This window comes from Carcharhinus amblyrhynchos, chromosome 4, assembly GCF_965287045.1.
Source record: "Carcharhinus amblyrhynchos chromosome 4, sCarAmb.v2.hapA, whole genome shotgun sequence".
NCBI classification, from domain to species: Eukaryota; Metazoa; Chordata; class Chondrichthyes; order Carcharhiniformes; family Carcharhinidae; genus Carcharhinus; species Carcharhinus amblyrhynchos.
In genome coordinates this window covers 57556198-57576105 of record NC_137327.1, presented here as the reverse complement: position 1 = coordinate 57576105, position 19908 = coordinate 57556198, and the positions used below count along the sequence as shown (strand labels likewise).

Below are 19908 nucleotides of genomic sequence, written 5' to 3'. Positions count from 1 at the left end.
GAACATTTTGGGAAAATAATTAAAATGGAAACCGAATGGGCAGCTGAGTTGTCAGTGTTGTGTGTCAAATGAATACAGGAGCTGGCCTCCCTTTGAACACATATGACTTATATTTAGCTGGTAGTTGGTTCTGTGCAGAAGGCTCCTCGGGCAGGAACTGCTGTGCTTGGAAAGATTGATTTGACACAACTTCTAATGCTGCTCATTTCTACCCTTTCCTCTTCCTCAGTGCCAAGTGCGTCAGAGCAAGACCCCCAAAGCAACACCAGCAATGTCTTAAGCCTGGAGCCCCTCAACCTGGTGCCAACGCCCACCAGTCAGTCAGTAACCATGGAGACACAGCCACTGGAATCCTCGGCCTCATTGGACAGCAGCACGTCTTTGTCCAACCCCACTACCTCCTTTGTACCGATCAAATCTGAACCTTCAGTTGGTGAGTAGATTTTCCTGCTATCTGGGCACGTCTAGTTTATGAACCATAAAAATGTTTCAAAGATGATGCGAAAATAGATGGAAGGGGAGGTTGTGATGAGGATATTGTGATTCTGCAGTGAGATATAAATCAGTTGGGTGACTGGGCAAAAACCTGACAAATGGAGATTAGTGTGGGGAAGTGTGAGGTCATGCCCTTTGATAGCAAGAATCAAAAGGCAGATTATTATCTAAATGGAGAGAGACTGCAGGTGAATGAAGTACAGAGGAATCTAGGTGTTCTAGTGTATGAATCACAAAAAGCTAGCAGGTAAGTCCAACAAGTAGTTAAGAAGGCAAACAGCATTTTGGCCTTTATTGCAGAGGGGTTGAAGTTTAAAAACAGGGAAATTTTGTTGCAGTTGTACAGGGTGTTAGTATTTCAGCTGAAGCCTCACTATGTACAGTTTTTGTCCCCTTTAAAAAGGATATGGTAATATTGGAGGCAGTCCAAAGGAGATTCACAAGGCTAATTCCTCGGAAGAAACGTTTATCCTGTCAAGAGATTAAATAATCTGGGTGTGGATTTGTGAAATAGAGGGTTATGGGGAAATGGCCCAGAAAAGGAGCTGAGGCTGGCATCAATCAGCCATGGCTGTACTGAATGGCGGGGCAGGTTTGAAGGGCCTGGTGATCCACTCCTTCTATTTCTTGTGTGTTATGGTGCACAACAGTGCACAAAAAAAAATTCCTATTCAAAAAAATATACATCAACTCTTAGCCTTTGTTTCCTGCTGCTGAATCAATTGATAATCCAACCTGCCACCTCTCCCTGTATCCCATGAGATTTCACTTTTCAGACCAATCTGCCATGTGGGACCTTGTCAAATATCAAACAGAAATCCATGTGGACAACATCCACTACACTACCCTCATCAATCCTCCTTGTTATTCCTCGCAAAATTCTATTCAGTTAATTGGACACGATGTTCCTGTAACAAAACCATGCTGGCTATCCCTGATTAATCTGTGCCTTTCTAAGTGAAAGTTCATCCTGTCTCAAAATTGTTTCCAATTGTTTGCTCACCATCAAGCTCAAACTGACCAAACTACAATTTTCTGGCCTGTCCCTCACAATCTCTTTACAACTTATGTGCTAGAGGTAAATTAGAATTGGGATTAATGGTGTTGTCACCTCGCATCTGTGGCTGTCTTTACTACAATTCCACAAGTTTCTGCCCTTCCCATGGTACCAAAACAGCTCTTGAAGTTACAAATAACATCCTGTGTGCCTGTGACGAAGGGAAACTTTCCCTTGTCCTTTTCAACCTTTGACACGGTAATCGGACTATCCTCCTCCAGTCTGTCTGTACTGTTGTCCAGCTGGGTCGGATTGCAGTCACTTGGTTCCAGTCTTATCTCTTAGATGGGTTTTCACAGTAACTTCATTGCAGTGTTAATGTAACCTTACTTGTGACACTAATAAATAAACTTGCAGTGGTTCCTCTTTCTGCTCCAGCACCCTTTCCTCTGGAGTTTCCCAGAGATCCGTCCTTGGAGATGGGGCGGGGCAGCTGCTTTTTTTCATCTGTGTCCTACCCCATGGCAACATTATCTACCTTGACGATAGCAGCACATGTCTTGAATCCTCCATTGTCTCAACGTTGTCAGGTTCCTTTGACATCCTGACTGAATGAACAGAAACTTCCTCCCAACTAAACAGTGCGAAGGCCACAACCACTGTTCTCAGTTCTCAACATATAACTGCAGCAGGCAACAGTGCAGAGGGACCTCGGGGTCCTTGTGCATGAGTCGCAAAAACCCAGCTTGCAGGTGCAGCAGGTGGTCAGGAAGGCGAATGGGATGCTGGCCTTCATAGCGAGGGGGATTGAATATAAAAGTAGGGAGGTCTTGCTGCAGCTGTATAGGGCATTGGTGAGGCCGCAGCTGGAGTACTGTGTGCAGTTTTGGGCGTCGCACCTGCGCAAAGATATTTTGGCCTTGGAGGGAGTGCAGAGGAGGTTTACTAGGCTGATACCGGAGTTGAGGGGGTTGAGCTATGAGGAGAGGCTAAATAAACTAGGCTTGTACTCGTTGGAGTGTAGAAGAATGAGGGGAGATCTCATTGAGACATATAAGATGATGAATGGGATGGATAGGATAGAGGTGGAGAGACTCTTCCCGCTCAGAAAGGATAATAGGACTAGGGGGCACAGCCTCAAGATAAAGGGGGGGCGGTTTAGAACGGAGTTGAGGAGGAACTTCTTCACTCAAAGGGTGGTGAATCTCTGGAATTCTCTGCCCGTTGAAGTGGTGGAGGCTGCCTCGCTAAATATTTTTAAGACGTGGGTTGATGGGTTTTTGATAAGAGAGGGGATTAAGGGTTATGGGGAGAGGGCGGGAATGTGGAACTGAGCCATGACAGATCAGCCATGATCTTATTGAATGGCGGGGCAGGCTCGAAGGGCTAGATGGCCTACTCCTGCTCCTATTTCGTATGTTCTTATGTTCTCGAATTCCATCCCTTTCTACAGTCACATTATCTGTCAAACCTTGTACAACACTTGACTCCTGCAATATCTAATCTCGATTCCCAACTCAGTCCCATCTTCCACCCTCCATAAAGTTGTCCAAATTCCTGCCACCCATATCCCAACTCACCAATCCCATACATCCATTATCCTGGGCTCACTGACATACATGGACTCCCAGTTGGGCAATTTTACAACTTCTCATTCCTTCAATTCACTCACATTTCTTTCCTTTTCTCTCCCTTCCTCCCTAATCCCCAAATTGGTCATCATGCCTTCTGCTGCCTAGCCCTAAGCTCGGAAGTACCCTTCCTGCACTTCTCTCTGCTTTTCTTTCTCGTTTTCCTTCTTTCTTAAGACACTCCTTAAAATTAACCAAGCCTTTAGTCATCTGACCTGACAACTTTCAGACTTTGGTTGATAAGCAGCAAGTAACAAAACAAGTGCCAGGCAATGACCATCTCCAACAACAGAGAATCTAGTCATCTCCCTTTGCAACTCAAAGGCATTATCATCACTGAATTCGCCCCTATCAACATTCTAATGTTACCATTGATCAGAAACTGAACTGGACCAGCCACACACATACTGTGGCTACAAGAGCAGGTTAGAGGCTAGGAATTGTGCAACGAGTGACCCCTGACTCTCCACTTGCCTGGATGAGTACAGCTGCAACAACACTTAAGCTCAACACCATCCAGGGCAAAGTAGTCACCTTGATTAGCAACCCATCCACAAACATTCAATCCCTCCACTACCAATGCGTAGTAGCAGCAGCGTGTACCATCTACAAGATGCACCGTTGCAACTCAGCATGACTCCTTTGAAAATACTTTCCAAGCGCACAACCTTTATCATCTAGGACAAAATTAGCAGACACAAGGGAACATCACAACCTGGGGTTTCCACTATCTTCCTGACTTGGAATTATCCAAATTTCTTCATTGTCACTGGGTCAAAATCCTGGAACTCCCCCCACACCCACCCATTAGCAGCTCCATGAGTGTACCTACACCACAGGCACTTCAGTGCTTCAAGGAGGCAGCTCATCATCACCTTCATAAGGGAAATTAGGGATGGGCAGTAAATGCCTCACCAGCGATGCCCACATCCCATGAAATAATTTAAAAAGTACTTCCTTGCATGGCTCAATGCAAAAGTCTTGTTAGTCATAATACTCTGGTGAAACCCATGGGATGTTTCACAATGTTAAGAGCACTATATGAATGCGAGGAGTTGTTGTTGAATACACGTAGGAATTGGGCAGATCGGTAGCAAATGAAATTACTTCCGGTCAGGATGAATTTAAGTCTCACAACACCAGGTCAAAGTCCAACAGGTGAAGGAGCAGCGCTCCTAAAGCTTATGGCTTGTGCTATGAAATAAACATGTTGGACTTTAACCTGGTATTGTGAGACTTCTTAGTGTGTTTACACCAGTCCAACACCAGCGTCTCCCCACAATGAATGTAAATCCAGGGAGGGACTGCTAACTTAAAGGGATGGAAAATAATATGTGCAAGAGATGTAGGGGACTAGGTGAAGCAAAGCAAATGTTGAGATGCGTTAACAGGTGAATATTGAATGCAAAGTAAGGAGTGAATAAGTACCCACCGCAGCCCAGTGGCTTCACTGGCCCCAGGCGTTGCCCCTTTGTACTCACAACAACTTAAACCAGCTTGGCAGAGGGTGATTTCCTGAGGATAAATGCAGAGCAAGGAATGGGAGATGGAGAATGAATGAGTGACTGAAAGACAGAAGCAGCATACGTTTAAAATGTGTATAGCATTAGAGTTTGGCAATGTTAAAGAGTATTTATTATTATTGTCACAAGGAGGCTTACATTAACACCGCAATGAAGTTACTGTGAAAATCCTTTAGTCGACTCACTCCGGTGCCTGTTCGGGTACACTGAGGGAGAATTTAGCATGGCCAGTGCATTTGACCAGCACATCTTTGAGGAAAGCGGAGCACTCAGAGGAAACCTACGCAGACCGAGGGGAGAATGTGCAGACTCTGCACAGACAGTGACCCAAACTGGGAATTGAACCCGAGTCCCTTGTGCGCAGGTATTATGGGTATGTAGATAAATGCAGGAAACATTGTAACGCCTTGGGCTGAGAGCACAGAAAGACATGAGGCAGCATGATATCATTGCCATAATGGAAATTTTGTTTAGGGAGAGGTAAAAATGACAGCTCAACATCCCTGGATATAGAGTTTCCAGATAGGATTAGGAGGGGAGTGATAAAAGTGGGGGTGTTGTATTATTCACTAAAGAATCATTAAAGTGATGAGGAGGGATGATATATAAAATGAAACTCAAATGAGGCCATGTGATTGAACTGAGAAGTTTAAAACAGAGACAGCAACGCTGCTAGGAGTGTACTTTTGACTCCCAAATAATGGAAGGGAGTTAGAAGAGAAAATATGTAGGCAGATTTCTGAGTGTAAAAATATTAGGACACTAATTATTGAGGACTTCAACTACAAACAGTGTGAAGGGCTCAAAATTCTTGAATTGCTTTCAAGAGAACTTTTTTAGCCAACACGGAACAAGCTCAAGAGATTTCTAGGGGACAATTCTAGATTTCTGTCAGGAAATGAAGGTGGGCAAGTGGATGAAATAGCAGTGGATAAACCATTTTGGAAATGGTGACCATAGTATAGTTAAATTCAGCATCATTATGAAAAAGGGCAAATTGTAGGGGAGACAGATTTTACAAAGCTGAGAGGCAAACTGGTGAAAATTGACTAGGTTCAGCTGCCAGAAAGGAAAAGAATATCATATCTGTGGGAGGCATTCAAAAGTGAGATTTCATTGCAGGTGTGTCCCTGCAAATACTGCCAAATCTGTGGGCAGCACGGTGGCACAGTTAACACTGCTGCCTCACAGTACCAGGGACCTGGGTTTGATTCCCGGTTCGGGTCACTGTAGAGTTTGTATGTTCTCCCTGCGTCTGTGTAGGTTTCCTCCCACATTCTGAAAGACATGTTGGTTAGTGCGTTGACTCAAAACAGGCGCCGGAGTGTGGCAACTAGGGGAATTTCACAGTAACTTCATTGCAGTGTCAATGTAAGCCTTACTTGTGACTAATAAATAAATTTTTAAAAACTCAAGAGCCCCTGGTTATCCAGAAACATGCAGAATAAGATAAAGCAGAAAAAGACAGTTTATGACTGTACAAAGTGCTTAATACTGCAGGAAGCCTACAGCAGTATAGAAAGGGCAGAGGTGAAGTAGAAAGGAAATTAGGAAAGCAGAGAGAGGATTTGAAAAAAAACATTTCAAGTAAAATCAAAGATGTTTTACCAGTACGTTAAGAGTAAGAGAATAACTAAGGAAAAGGGTACGGCCTATCAGAGATACAGTAAGACGTCTCACACCACCAGGTTAAAGTCCAACAATTTATTTGGTAGCACAAGCCATGAGCTTTTGGAGCGCTGCTCCTTCGTCAGGTAAGTGGGAGTTCTGTTCACAAGCAGAGCATATAAAGACACAAACTCAATTTACAAAATAATGGTTGGAATGCGAGTCTTTACAGGTAATCAAGTCTTAAAGGTACAGACAGTGTGAGTGGAGAGAGAGTTAAGCACAGGTTAAAGAGATGTGTATTGTCTCCAGCCAGGACAGTTTGTGAGATTTTACAAGCCCGGGCAAGTCTTGGGGTTACAGATAGTGCGACATGAACTCAAGATCCCGGCTGAGGCCATCCTCGTGTGCGGAACTTGGCTATCGGTCTCTGCTCAGCGACTCTACGTTATCGTGTGTCGTGAAGGCCTCCTTGGAGAGCGCTTACCCGAAGATCAGAGGCCGAATGCCCATGACCACTGAAGTGTTCCCCAACGGGAAGAGAACACTCTTGCCTGGTGATTGCCTAGTACTTCATGTCGTTAGTGTACGCTTAAACTGGACCAGATGCTGGGCAACACGACAGCTCAGTGACTATCACTGTTTGTTTGCTGTGCAGATACGTGGATTTGGGCCAGTGTCTGTGGGAGTTTGCGCATTCTCCCTGTGCTTGCATGGGTTTTCTCCGGGTGCTCCGGTTTCCTCCCACACCCCAAAGATGTGCTATTAGGCTGATTGGAGGTAATAAATTGTCCCTAAATTGGTTTTTCCCTCAATGTGGAATGCCATAAGCATAGATAAGGGTCATGGGTGGAGAGGGGACTGGTAATGTTAAAATGGCGGCACGGGCTCGCCATTTTAAGGGCCTGTTTCCCAGGCTGTTTTTGTTCTTTGTGATTGTCGAGGGGTGTTCGTTCATCCGTTGTCGTAGCATCTGCATGGTCTCCCCAATGTATTATGCGTTGGAGCATCCTTTACTGCAGCAGATCAGGTAGACAACAGTGGCCAAGTTGCAAGTGTATGTACCGTGTACCTGGTGGATGGTGTTCTCAATTGAGATGATGGCATCTGTTTCGATGATCCGGCACATCTTGCAGAGGTTGCTATGGCAGGATTGTGTGGTGTCGTGGTCACTGTCCTCCTGAAGGCTGGGTAGTTTGCTGCATACAATGGTGTGTTTGAGGTTGTGCAGTCATTTGAAGGCAAGAAGTGAGGGTGTGGGGATGGCCTTGGCAAGATGTTTGTCGTCTTTAATGACATGTTGAAAGCTCTGGGGAAGTACTGGACGATGAGGAGATCTCTGTACCGGAGAGTACCACTTGACAATCACCAGGCAAGACTGTTCTCTTCCTGTTGGCGAACAGTTCAGTGGTCATGGGCGTTAGGCCTCTGATCTTCTCCGAGATGGCCTTCACGACACACGTAAAGGCATCTTCGCATCATGGCTATCAGAGATATACATAGTAACTTGTGGGTTGATTCAGAACGTGTGGGTGGGGCTCTTAATGAGTACTTTGTCTTCAAGGCTCCTTGAAATGATTCAGATATTCTAGTTAAAGAGGAGGAATATGAATCATTAGATACAGTAAGCACAATGAAAGAGGAAGTACTGGAGAGACTAACATCCTTGAAGGTGGATCTATCACCAGGGCCTGGTGGATTGTAAGGCAGACTGGGGAAGGAAGCCAGGGAGGAAATAGCGGATGCTCTCAGTATCAAGGTAACAAGGAGGATTAATGAGGGTAGTGCAGTGGATGTTGTCTACATGGATTTCAGTTTGGCATTTGACAAAGTCCCACGTGATAGACTAGTCTGAAAAGTGAGATCTCGTGGGAAACATGGAAAAATTGCAGCCTGGATCCAAAATGGGCTCAGTGCCAGGAAACAAAGGGTAATAGTTAATGGATATTTTGTGAATGGGAAATGGTTTCCAGTGGTTTTCCACAGAGTTTAGTCTTGGGGCCCTTGATGTATATATTAATGATTTAGAATTAATCATAGAAACCCTACAGTACAGAAAGACGCCATTCGGCCCATCAAGTCTGCACCAACCACAATCCCACCCAGGCCCTGCCCCCATATCTCTACGTATTTACACAGTAATTCCTCTAACCTACATCTCTCAGGACACTAAGGGCAATTTTTTTTAGCATGGCCGATCAACATAATTCACACATCTTTGGACAGAATTAAATGCAGGAGATGTGATTGGGAAATTTGCAGTTGACACAAAAATTGGCGGTGTAGCTGATAGTGAAGAGGAAAGCAGTCGACTCCAGAATGAGAGTAATGGTTTGGCTGAATGAGCAGAGGAGTGTCAAATGGGATTTATTCTATAAAAGTGTGAGAGAATGCATTTGGGAAGGGCAAAAAAAGCAAGGGAATATTCAATAAATGATAGGATATTGAGAGGGGTTGAAGAGGTGAGAGACCTTGAAGATAGCAGGACAGGTGGACAAGGTGATAAAGAAAGCACATGGAATGCTTTCCTTTATTGGGTGAGATAATGAATGCAGAAGTAGGAATATAATGATGGAAATGTATTAAATGCTGATTAGACCAGAGCTGGAACTTTGTGTACAGTTCTGGGCACCACATTACAGGAAGAACATTATTGTCCTTGAGAGAGTGCAGAGGAGATTTACAAGAATGTTGTCAGGGCTTGAAAATTGCAGCCATGCGGAGAGATTAGGTAGAGTAGGATTGTCTTCCTTAAAACAGAGGAGGCAAGGGGGTGACCTAACTGAGGTGTACAAAATTGAGGGGCATAGACAGGAAAGATTAGTTTCCCCTAGCTGAGGCAATAGTTACCATGGGGCATAGATTTCAGGATTTGATGGAAGAATTAGAGAGGACGTAGAATAGAATCCTACAGTGCAAAAGGAGGTCATTCAACCCATCGAGTCTGCACCAACCACAATCCCACCCTATTTTCATAACCCCACAGATTTACCTTGTTAATCCCCCTGACACGAGAGTCAATTTAGCATAGCCAATCAACCTAATCCCCATGCACATCTTTGGACTGTGGGAGAAAACTGGAGCACTCAGAGGAAACCCATGCAGACACTGGGAGAATGTGCAAACTCCACGCAGACCGGCCGAAATTGAATCTGGGTCCCTGGCGTTGTGCGGCAGCAACGCTAAACACTGTGCCAAGCATGAGGAAAACCTTTCATCCAGAGGCTAGAATTCACTGCCTAAGTTGGTGGTCGGAGCTCAATTCATTTAAATTATGCCTGGATCTGCATCTCAAGTTCTGTAACCTGCAAGACAATGGGCCAGATGCTGAAAACTGGGATTAAAATAAGCAGCTAGTTTCTCTTTTTAACTTTTTTTGGCCAGCGCTGAATGGCCTCTTTCTGTGCTGTAACCTTTTGATGGTTCTAATTGCCACATTAACTGGTCCTCTCCCTGTTGCTGTGGGTGTCGTTTACAGTTCTCCACACGCGGTCCTCTGGTTGGATGGCAGGTGTTTCACTCACTGGCTGCAGAGAACTCTTTTGTTTTTCTGTTGGCATCACATGATGGGAGGAGGGACAGTCTGCTTGGCGGGCTATACAGGGCATCATGCAGGATATGTTGGTAGAGCAACCTGGTAGAGAGGGGAGATGGGGTAGCACAACAGGGGCCTTACTAGCTGGCAGTGCCTGGGTCAAAGGTCACAGTATGGTAGGCTAACTCTGACTGTATTCCTGTGCAGTCTGTCTTGATCCCAGTGTTGGACTGTTTGCTTGGCTCCCCTGTCCAAGTGGGTGGGTTGGGCCTTGTTGCTGAGGCTTATCATAGCTTGACAGAGCATCAGCAGTCCACACCTTAGAGAGGCCTAGATTGGGTTTCTGAGGAAGCAGGCCTCTTTGTTTCTCAGTATCAGTGATTATCTGAGGGCTCTCAGGAGAACTGCAACCAACACTATTTATCACAGCTTCTCAGGATGTAGATATTGTTGGCAAAGCTGGCATTTGTTGCCCATCCCTAATTACCCTTGAACCGAGTGGCTTGCTTGGCCTGTTCAGAGGGCAGTTAAGAGACAACCACGTGGGCTAGACTGGGTAAGAACAGCAGATTTCCTTCCCTAAAGGACATTACTGAACCAGATGGGTTTTTACATCATTCGATAGTTTCATGTTAGTTGATATTAGAAGCATGGTAGTTTCAGCATTATTGAGATTAGTTTTCGGTTCCAGGTTCTTTTATGAATTGAATTTAAATTCCAGCAGCTGCCATGGGGAGATACTGTGATGGGTCTTGAATCTATGTCCTTAGAGTCTGGATTACTATCGCAGTGATATTACCACTAAGCCACCATGCTCCCCAGGTAGTTTTGGAAGCAGGAGTGTGTGTGTTATCTTGATTGGAGTGTCATTGAGCACCAGGGCTATTTACCCTCGAGTAACCTGAACAGATGGCCTATCACAGATCTGCTAGACTTTGCGTTCAAGAGCTTGGCAGATCTGCCGAGAGGTACAAAGGAGAGGGATCGATCACCCCCCTCTGGGAATTGCTAGATTATTGAGCTGCATTGACCCTGCCAGCTTTCCGCAGCTTTGGCTTGGCCTGGTGTGAGTGAGCTGAGAGGGTGCTGGCCCCCCTCACCATGCTGCACACTGTGTGTGAGGGAATCTTTCTTGATTTGATTTATTATTGTCATACATATTGGGTGGGAAAAGTATTGTTTCTTGCGTGCTACATAGACAAAACACACCGTACGTAGAGAAGGCAAGAAGGTGCAGAATGTAGTGTTACAGTCATAACTAAGGTGTAAAGATCAACTTAATGCAAGGTAGGTCCATTCAAAAGTCTTATGGCAGCAGAAAAGAAGCTGTTCTTGAGTCATTTCACTCTTAGGACTTAAACTCTGAGCAGCATGGCCGACTAAATCATACACAGAAAGGAGTCACTGCATTTAAACGTGGATGGGGAAGAAACTACACACGGTATTGATTAAATCGGTGACGTTTTCCCCAGTTTCCCCAGTGCTCTGGCCGTCACACCCACATGTCAACCAAAGTTGCAAGAGAAAAATCTCCCCCCCCCCCCCCCCCCCCCCCCCCCCCGCCCCCCAACCTGCTGCTTCACCCTGGTTCCCACCACCTCTTACCTGCCCTCTCCCCACCCCGACTCTAGCCTCTCCCTCGATATTTTCCCTCCTTGCTCTCTCTCACTGTTGTGGTTTTCCATCCACAGATTTGCAATTCCCTAAGGAGCTGACAGAGATGTTTGATCCGACTAAAGGTAGGTGTGACTAAATGGCAGCTCACCTTCTGAGTGAGGCTGTTCTTCCCTCTGCTTTCACCTTTTCTGCACTGATCAGGATGCGATCAACCCTGCTGCTCCGGGGAATGCTCCTGAGAGCGTTTAATCCTCGCTGAGGTGATGTTTCCTGAGCACAAGATGCCCCTTGCCTGAGTGCCCATTCATTACCTCTGTCTCAGAGTGATTGTCGGGGCTGTTATGTGGGAGTTTGGACCATGTTAGTTTCGTGACACACACACAGCAGGGACTGAGGCGCGATGCGTGGGGCTCTGGTTAACTTCCACAAAAATGTGAGGACATTTAAATTCCAGAGAACAGCTCCTTCAGCACAGACAGGGCACCATCACCGTGGGGAGTGCCTTGCTCTGTACAGTGCTGATTTAAAACCCCTTTTGTCCAGCCTCCCATCTTCTTTCTCTCTCTCTCAGCCTCAAGGGATTTCAGTGAGTTGTCGCCCTCTGCTGTTCGGCTACACAACTGCGACTTGAGCTGTATGACCCGTGAATCTTGGCTCTGTTGAGTGAGGAAATTCTGTAGGCTTTTCAAAGTCATGTAGCCAGAAAATTAACCCCACCACCTCATCTCTTGGCTGTCTCTTCAGTTGGTCTCTCCCCAATCCCACTTTGCGAAGGAATATTTCCAAGCCACTATTCAGAACCCAGTCTTTCTGCCCCTCCTGGCCCGTTGACCATATCCATCTGAAAGCCCGTTCCAAGGAGAAGTGTCCATAGGACACCAAAGGCCTCTGGGAGAACTAGGTTTCATTAGGAACAAAACATGGTGTCTGCAATCATGTGACCAGCCGCAATGCATTATTGTGAGACCCAAGTTGGGAATAAATTGGGCACTCGCATCAAGCACGCTGTCTTCCTACAGTTGGCCTTCACCCTGGAGTGTTCTCTAAATCTGGGGAATGGATCCACTGCCTCTGAGGGGGGCCTATTCATTCTTGCCCTGCTGAGCCACATGAAACTCAGCATTACAGAATCCCAGCACACTCGAACATGGAGTCATTGCTAGTACTTGGGGGCATTTCAGAACACACCTCATTCTCAGCCAGACGCTGTACTGTTTCTTTCTTCGATGTCATCTTTCTTGTTGATGGTTGCCTAGTTACCTTGTTTGTGGGGTCTTACTGTGCACACATTAGCTATTGTTTCTTGCGCTGCAGCAGTGACTGTGCTTCCGGAGTAGTTTCATTAGTTTATGAAGTGGGTTAGGGTGATCTGAGGTTATAGAAGATACTGTGTGAATGCAGAGCCTTCCATTTCCCTGGTGCGTTAACAACTTGCAGTACAACATTCCTAACTGTCACTCAAGGAAACCTTCCTTGACGTCAAGAGAACAAGCTTCAAATTTTTGTCATCTTCATGCCCTCCCAGAGATTGATGTGATTGCTGTATGATCGCCAGTCAGGCACAACTCTGACCCCATCTCCTCCATCGAACTTACTGTGCACTGCGCCTCAAGATAATAGTGGGCAGCTGCATTAGTGTCACTGTTCCCTGGGTTGGAGTCAGCCATCTTGGATTAATGGTTCATCCAAGAAACAAAATTTTAAAAACATAACTGGTTCTGGTTATCATCAAAACCTGTATTCTTTCCCCCCCACCCCAACTCTCAATGGAATGTATCAATGGAGTCTCAGTATCTCCTTCCATTGGCTGTCAGCATATGACCCCATCAAGTGGAAGAATCCATTTTGAGATAACAGGGAGGTGAGGCAATATGAAACTTGGTCAGGTTTAAGATGAGCAGAGTGGTTTTTTGCTGACCACATAATTGAGGGATTTTGTGGCACAAGGTTGGGTTTCTGGAGCAGTGAGTTGAGCGGATTCTTTGCTGCCATTAAGTGCGGCTATATTGGATATAATTTGGAGTGAAAGCTAGGCAAAACCTCCTGCACCATTGTGACCCTCCTATTTGTCATGTCAGCCATTCCCATGGCCTCTTGAAGTGAAAATTGATGAGGTTGAGTCACAAATAGCCTGGGATTCTTGTATAACCATATTAACCCCATCAGTAAGAGGTGGAACAGGTGATCCCTTCACCAGGCATGTCTGGGCTGGCTGCAAGCAGGGGTGAAAGGTCACTGGATACGCCAGCTCTTCTCCAATCAGAAAATCTCAGGCTGTCCATCTAATTTTTTTTTTGAAGGTCCACGCTCTCCAGCTGTTGTGTTTCACCTCATGGCTCCTGCTTTGTTTTCTTTCTTGGTCTGGTAACGCGCCTTTGCGTGCAATGGGTTTAGTAACTGCCAAGTCGAAGCTGGAAAGTCCCCGCAGCTAAACTGGGATTGAGTTTGGGTGTATGTTTTTTCCTGTCCTGTCTTTAACCTGCTGCTGCTCAGTCTCTGGGGCTTCCAGCTGCCCCATTTCAAACTGGCCCCTCTTCTTTCCATTGTTCGTGCGTGTCACGAATTCCCCCGACGCACCCTCAGCATTTCGTGTTGCCTTCAGACCTTTCAGGTGCGCGGGGATTTCGAGTGAGTGAGTGACTGCAACTCTGCTTATTTGTCTAAAACACCTCTCACGGTTTTGGGACCTGTGCAAATGTTTTGCAGTCAATGCGATACTTCTGAAGTGAAGTCACTGTTGCAATGAAGGAAATGTGACAAGCGGTTTGCACGCAGCAAGCTTCCACCAACAGTAATATGGTGACCAGATCATTTGCTGAGGGATGACTATTAGCCTTTAAAATGACGCTTGGGGATCTTTTATGGGCCACCATGCAGGGCAGATGAGCCTTGTTTTAATAACTCATCTGACAGTGTAGCCTCACGTCAGCAGAGTGCAAGGGCCAGTCTTGAACATATGCATATGTCTCTGGAATGGACTTGAACCACAACCTCCTGACGCAGATGTCTTAGCGACTGAGACCAGGCCGCCCTTCAAGGAATCAATGTCCTTTGGGAGTGGGGAAGAATCATTACACTATAATTCAGAGGAAAAGAGCTGACTGTGACTATCGCAGCAAGAATTTGATATAGAAATGCTTGGAAAACCTTTTCTCGTTATTCATTTGTGGGCCGAACTGAGTGGTTTGCTCAGCTATTTTAGGTGTAGTTAAGAGTGAACCACATTGCTGCGAGCCTGGAGTCACATCTAGGCCAAACAGGGTAAGAATGGCAGATTTCTTTCCCTAGAGGACATTAGTGCACCTGATGGGTTTTTACAGCAATCGATAATGGTTTTGTGGTCACTGAAAGTGGCTTTTAATCACAAGTTTTTAAAAAGATTAATTTAAATTCCACCGGCTGCCAGGTGCCTCCCAGCCCTAGAGAATTGACCTGGGCCTCTGCATGTCCATGCCTGTATCCCCCTCAACCCTCTGCTGATGAGCTCCGTCTCACACTGTAAATGCAGGAGCAGCTTGAGCTCTGGAATAAATGTGGTAAGAATCTGACATTGGATCTGGGAAGATGTGTTTTGTTGAATAAATGGAATTGGAACTGCTGAAAAGTGATAGCACATTCCTTGTTTCTGTTTTTCAGAATGTATGGATTCTGACCTTATTGATGAACTGATGTCTTCAGAAGGTGAGTCTGTCACTGAGGTGGGAAGGAGGGTGGGAGATTTATTGGCTGAATTTATTCATTCATGGGAATGTGGGCTTCACCAGCAAGGTCATTTGCCATCCCTAATTGCCCTGATTCTTTTGTTTAGGCCATTTCAGGTGGTAGTTGAGTCAACCACATTGTTTGTGAGGTCTGGGGTCACATGTAGCCCAGACTCGGTAAGGATGGCAGGTTTCTTTCCCTGGAGAGCATTAGTAAACCAGGTGGGATTTTAGCCATGGTCACCTGACTAGCTTCCAATTCCACATATTAGGAACCAAATTTCCTGCCATGATGGGAGTTGCTAGGAAGCCTCGTAACATTGGCAGTATGCCATTGTCTCCCCTCAATTCCTCTCTGGGGGTAGAGTCCAGGAGGGATAGTTAAATTGGAACATTTTGGAGGGAGGTGAAGATACCCTATAAAGGAAGGTTGGTTTGAGCTATTTTGGAGAGTGGGGAGGGAAATATCTTCTGAGGGAAGGTTGGATCAGACCATTGTGTGGCGCAACTGGACAGACCATTCCTGAAAGTCATTACCAGTGAGGCCTGACCTTGTGTATCACTTTGGCAATCATGTCCTTTGGTATTCATTTGTCTCTCTCCTGCTTTCCTTACAGTTTTCGCTCCTCTGCTACGGCTGTCTCCGCCACCAGGAGACCACGATTATTACTTCAACCTCGATGACAGCGAAGGTGTTTGTGACCTGTTTGATGTGCCCATACTTAACCTTTGACCTTTCACCGGACTTTGCCACCTGGCAGCTGTGTATCGAACTTTTAAAAAATTTTTTTAACAAAAACCGAAAAAGAAAAAAATTTTTTTAAAACAAGAAAGGAAATGACGTCTTTTGCAAATTCTAAGTGAATCTCCCTGGAGTGAGATGAACTCTTGACGTGACTGAGACAGAATAGGTGAAGAAATTAATGGAAGACGATGGTTGTCGAAGGAAGGAACCGGAATGATGGGCGGTTTCTGAGTTGCTGTTGTTTTTTTTAAGTTTGCTTACTCTGAGAGGTTGATAGGAATTCTCTTCAATCAACGGTCAAGCACAACTCTGGCCCCATCTCCTTCATCAGACCATCTGAACACGATGGTAGGCAGCCGCGTTGATGTTCCAGTTGCCTGGTTTGAAGTCAGCCATTTTGGATGAATAGTTCAGCCAAGAAGTCACGTGCACAAGTTTTTAAAAACTCCCCAAAACTGCCTTCCATTTATTATCAAGACTTGTGTTTCACTATCCCCTCCGCTCTCAATGGATTGTGCCACTGACCTCAGCAATTGCATCTCGATATCTCCTCCATTGGCTATTCAACTTATGACCTCATCAAATGGAGTAGTCCATTTCATGGCAGTGGGCATTATGAAACTTGGTCAATTTTAACGTTGAGATGAGGATTTTTCTTCTGCTTGCCATATTTTTTTTAAATCCACTTTTCAACACTTTCTCTCTCCAACTGGTTATTTTAAAAACTGATTTCCTCCTAAACATTGACAGCCGCCCTTGGGTTTATGATACTTTTTGGTTGCGTGCTTCTTTTCTTGTTGTTTGGGGACTGTTCCCAGTCTGATTTCCCCATAGCTTCTCCTCATCCAGCACAGCAGCACAAAGTCAAATCCTGCTCAGCTTACCTGAGCAGCACGTATAAAACTGGTGAAGAATAACACTCTCAAATCTGGAATGGCTGATGGGCCAAATGGCCACCCCCTTATCCAGTAACCATTTGATGATTTGCTTCCTCTGCCTGCTGCTCTATAAAAATCTATGCTCTTTCAAGTGGTGCGGGGGGTTTGGAAATCCCATCAGCACAGACCCAAAAGCTCTCCATTGCAAAGGGCACAATCTTTTCGTGTAGATCTTGGGATTCCATTGTCGTTAAAGAGTTTGGTTGCTAATTTTTTCTTTGAGGTTTTCTCCTGGTTCACTGCACACCACGGGAGAACGTTTCCCTGCTATTTGAGTGACCTTCGCATCTTGAATGTGAGCTTGTGGCACTGTTTTAAGTGTTTCTAACTCATTCCCCTTCCCTCATCCCCTCCCTCCATTTGCTCATTGCCATGTCTCCTGTTGGGTGACTCTTGCTGTATAATACTCCCACAAAACAGGACATAGAGTCGAAGGTCACACCCATGATTGGTTGACATGGCAGTCTGCTTTCCCTAGTTGATGTCTTCCAATTTGCTCATTGGTGAGGGAGGGGAGCTGTAAAAAAAATAAAGGCCCAAGCCACTGGGGTGAGGCCTACAAAGCAAACAATGTTAAAGTGGCTCCTCGTAAACACAAACACTGGTTTCCCACAGTGCACACATTAAGTCAAGAGCTAAAGTTCAAACTGTATAGTTTTAAAACAAAATACTTCTGAGTCTCAACCATCGATCTGTTGCATTTGTCTCAAGGAGTTGCCAACGTTCTGTAACTCCATGGAGATTTGCACCCGGGGTTAGAGAGGAGCTTTTGAGAAAAGGAAGGTGGAGGTTGAGCTGGTGGCCCTGGAGACTTTTACTGGGGCCTACCTCATGACAGGTTTGGGGAGGCAAACAGCGACTCTTCAAACCTAAGATATAGCACACATAGCTGCATATACAGAGGAGGAGAGGGAATTGGAAAAGATCAGTTGTGTCTGTAATGTTACATGGTGGGATATTTAAACAGCTTATCACTGCCCAGCCTGTGGGATGTTGTTCCCCTCACCCACATTGTACTTTTTTTTTGCTTTTCCTTCCTCCCTATTTCTTGCGGCGAGATTTAATTGAAATATTTGCAGCTTTTTGTATGTTTTCCCAGGATGTGGGCGTCACTGGCTACGCCAGCATTTATTGCCCATTCCTAATTGAGAAGGTGGTAGTGAGCTGCCTCTTTGAACCACTGCAGTCTGTGTGATGTAGGTACACCCACAGTGCTGTTAGGGAAGGAATACCAGGGTTTTGACCCAGCGATATAGTTCTAAGTCAGGATGGTGAGTGACTTGGAGGGGAACTTCCAGCTGATGGTGTTCTCGTGTGCCCCGCTGTCCTTGTCCTTTGAGATGGTAGCAGTCGTAGGTTTGGAAGGTGCTGTTGAAGGAGCCTTGCCTTGTCACTGCATTGTATCTTGTAGATGGTATACACAGCTGCCACTGTGCCTCGCTGGTGGAGGGAGTGGATGTTTGACATTGACCCCAGTCACATTGCACTTGTAAATAACAATTGTTGCCTTAAAGGGAAATGCACCCTCAGAAACAAGAATTAGCTGCAGACAGTGTTGAAGGGCCATGCTCTTGGTTCATGTGGTCAGATCATCTGTTGCTATGGTGCATGGGTCACGACTGGGGTTTGTTGTATTTGACAAGTCCAGCTCCTTGCAGTCATTGACTTCTTTATCCATCAGTGGCAGTCAGTGTCCAATTGGGTAGATGTTTGGCTAAGGGAGTTAGTTTGATGGAAGGATGCTTGCTCATGTGTTTTCTCTGCCTTTGTATCTTCCGCTCTGTCTCACCATCTCTCTCTCTCTCTCTCTCCTCTCTCTTCCCCCCCCCCCCCCCCCCCCCCCCCATCAGAATCACAGCTCCTTCAATGAACCACTTGTTTCTCTGGTCACAAACCATTTGTACATGACGTTTGTGCTTAAATCAGCATGTTGATCTAGTTCACGTCAGTGGCTTGTAGTTTGTGTTCAAGTCTCAGCCTGGAATCTTGTTGGTGAAGAGTCACTTTGGGCCTTCCATTCGCCTCATGTTCCTTCCATGCCCATTTTATCCTTTCGGAAGGAGGCCGCTTGGCCCAGCATCTCTGTACTAACTCTTTGCGTGATCCAATAAATGAGTTCCATTCCATGGCCCCAGAATGGTTCCCTTTTGATTGAATCTGCTTCCACCATCCACACGAGCAGTCTTCCAGATCACAATTGAATAAAAAATAAATCCCCTTCACCTCCTTTGTCCAATATGTTAAATCTGTGCCCTCAAGTTACCAGCGCTCCTGCACATTTTTCTGTCTCATCTATCAAAGTTTCTCCTAGTTTTGAATATTTACCGCAACCTCCCTTACCCTCCCCTCTATAGTTAGTATCAGTCTAGCAAATCTCCTGTGCACCCTCTCCTAATCTTGACCTCTTTACTGGAAGTTGGACACAATACCCCAACCTGGGGCCCTCATCCACTCGCTCGGCAGTAGTTGAACATTGCACATCACCTTAATTGGTTTTTAAGCCCCCCCCCCCCCCCCCCCCCCGGATACCTGACATCCACCCAAGTTGTGAACACTCCTTGGATGTGGAGCGACTCTGAACCTCTCCCTGGGTGGGACCACGAGACTAATCTCCATGTCTCTTGTCACAGCCTAGCTTCCCCTCTACACCCTCGCTGTGAAAAATCTTGTCGCACACTCTCCTGCAGTTCCCTCTTTCCCAATTATTGGGCAGCTTACTCCTCTCAGTGAATCCTCCTCCTTCCTTTGAACTAATCATTACCTTCATCTACCTTGGTCCTTGCAATATTTAGAATCTTGCTGCTTCCCTGTGCCTGGGGCTTGTCCTACCCCTTTGGTTAGATTTTATTTTCCGTGTAGTCAAGGTGCAATGGTATTATTGTCCAATTTACTCCCTGTGATTAACTGTAATCTGGAGTTTGAACGAAGCACCGATCAATCCTGTCGACAATCTGCAATGATTCCAAGCAGCTCCCCAGATGTCACACCTGGATGTCTGCTTGTTTTAAAAATAGATTCTTTAAGTATCTGATTATGGAGACTGCACTGCCGAGGTCGGTGCGGGGGTTAATGACTACAAATCAGAATAGTAACCCAAGACTCGGTTTGAGGGAATACT

At 45.7% G+C, this 19908-nt stretch overlaps 1 protein-coding gene across 1 annotated transcript in view; it reads left to right on the top strand.

The window, feature by feature from the left end:
* The window catches only part of e2f4 (E2F transcription factor 4), a 37971-nt gene extending 19385 nt beyond the window's left edge, over positions 1-18586 (top strand). The window contains exons 7-10 of the mRNA XM_080187221.1: positions 230-433; positions 11481-11528; positions 15043-15087; positions 15725-18586. Coding sequence (XP_080043347.1) covers positions 230-433; positions 11481-11528; positions 15043-15087; positions 15725-15840 — 413 coding nt within the window. The 3' untranslated portion in view covers positions 15841-18586. The remainder of the gene's footprint in view (positions 1-229; positions 434-11480; positions 11529-15042; positions 15088-15724) is intronic.
* Positions 18587-19908: the final 1322 nt, after the last annotated feature.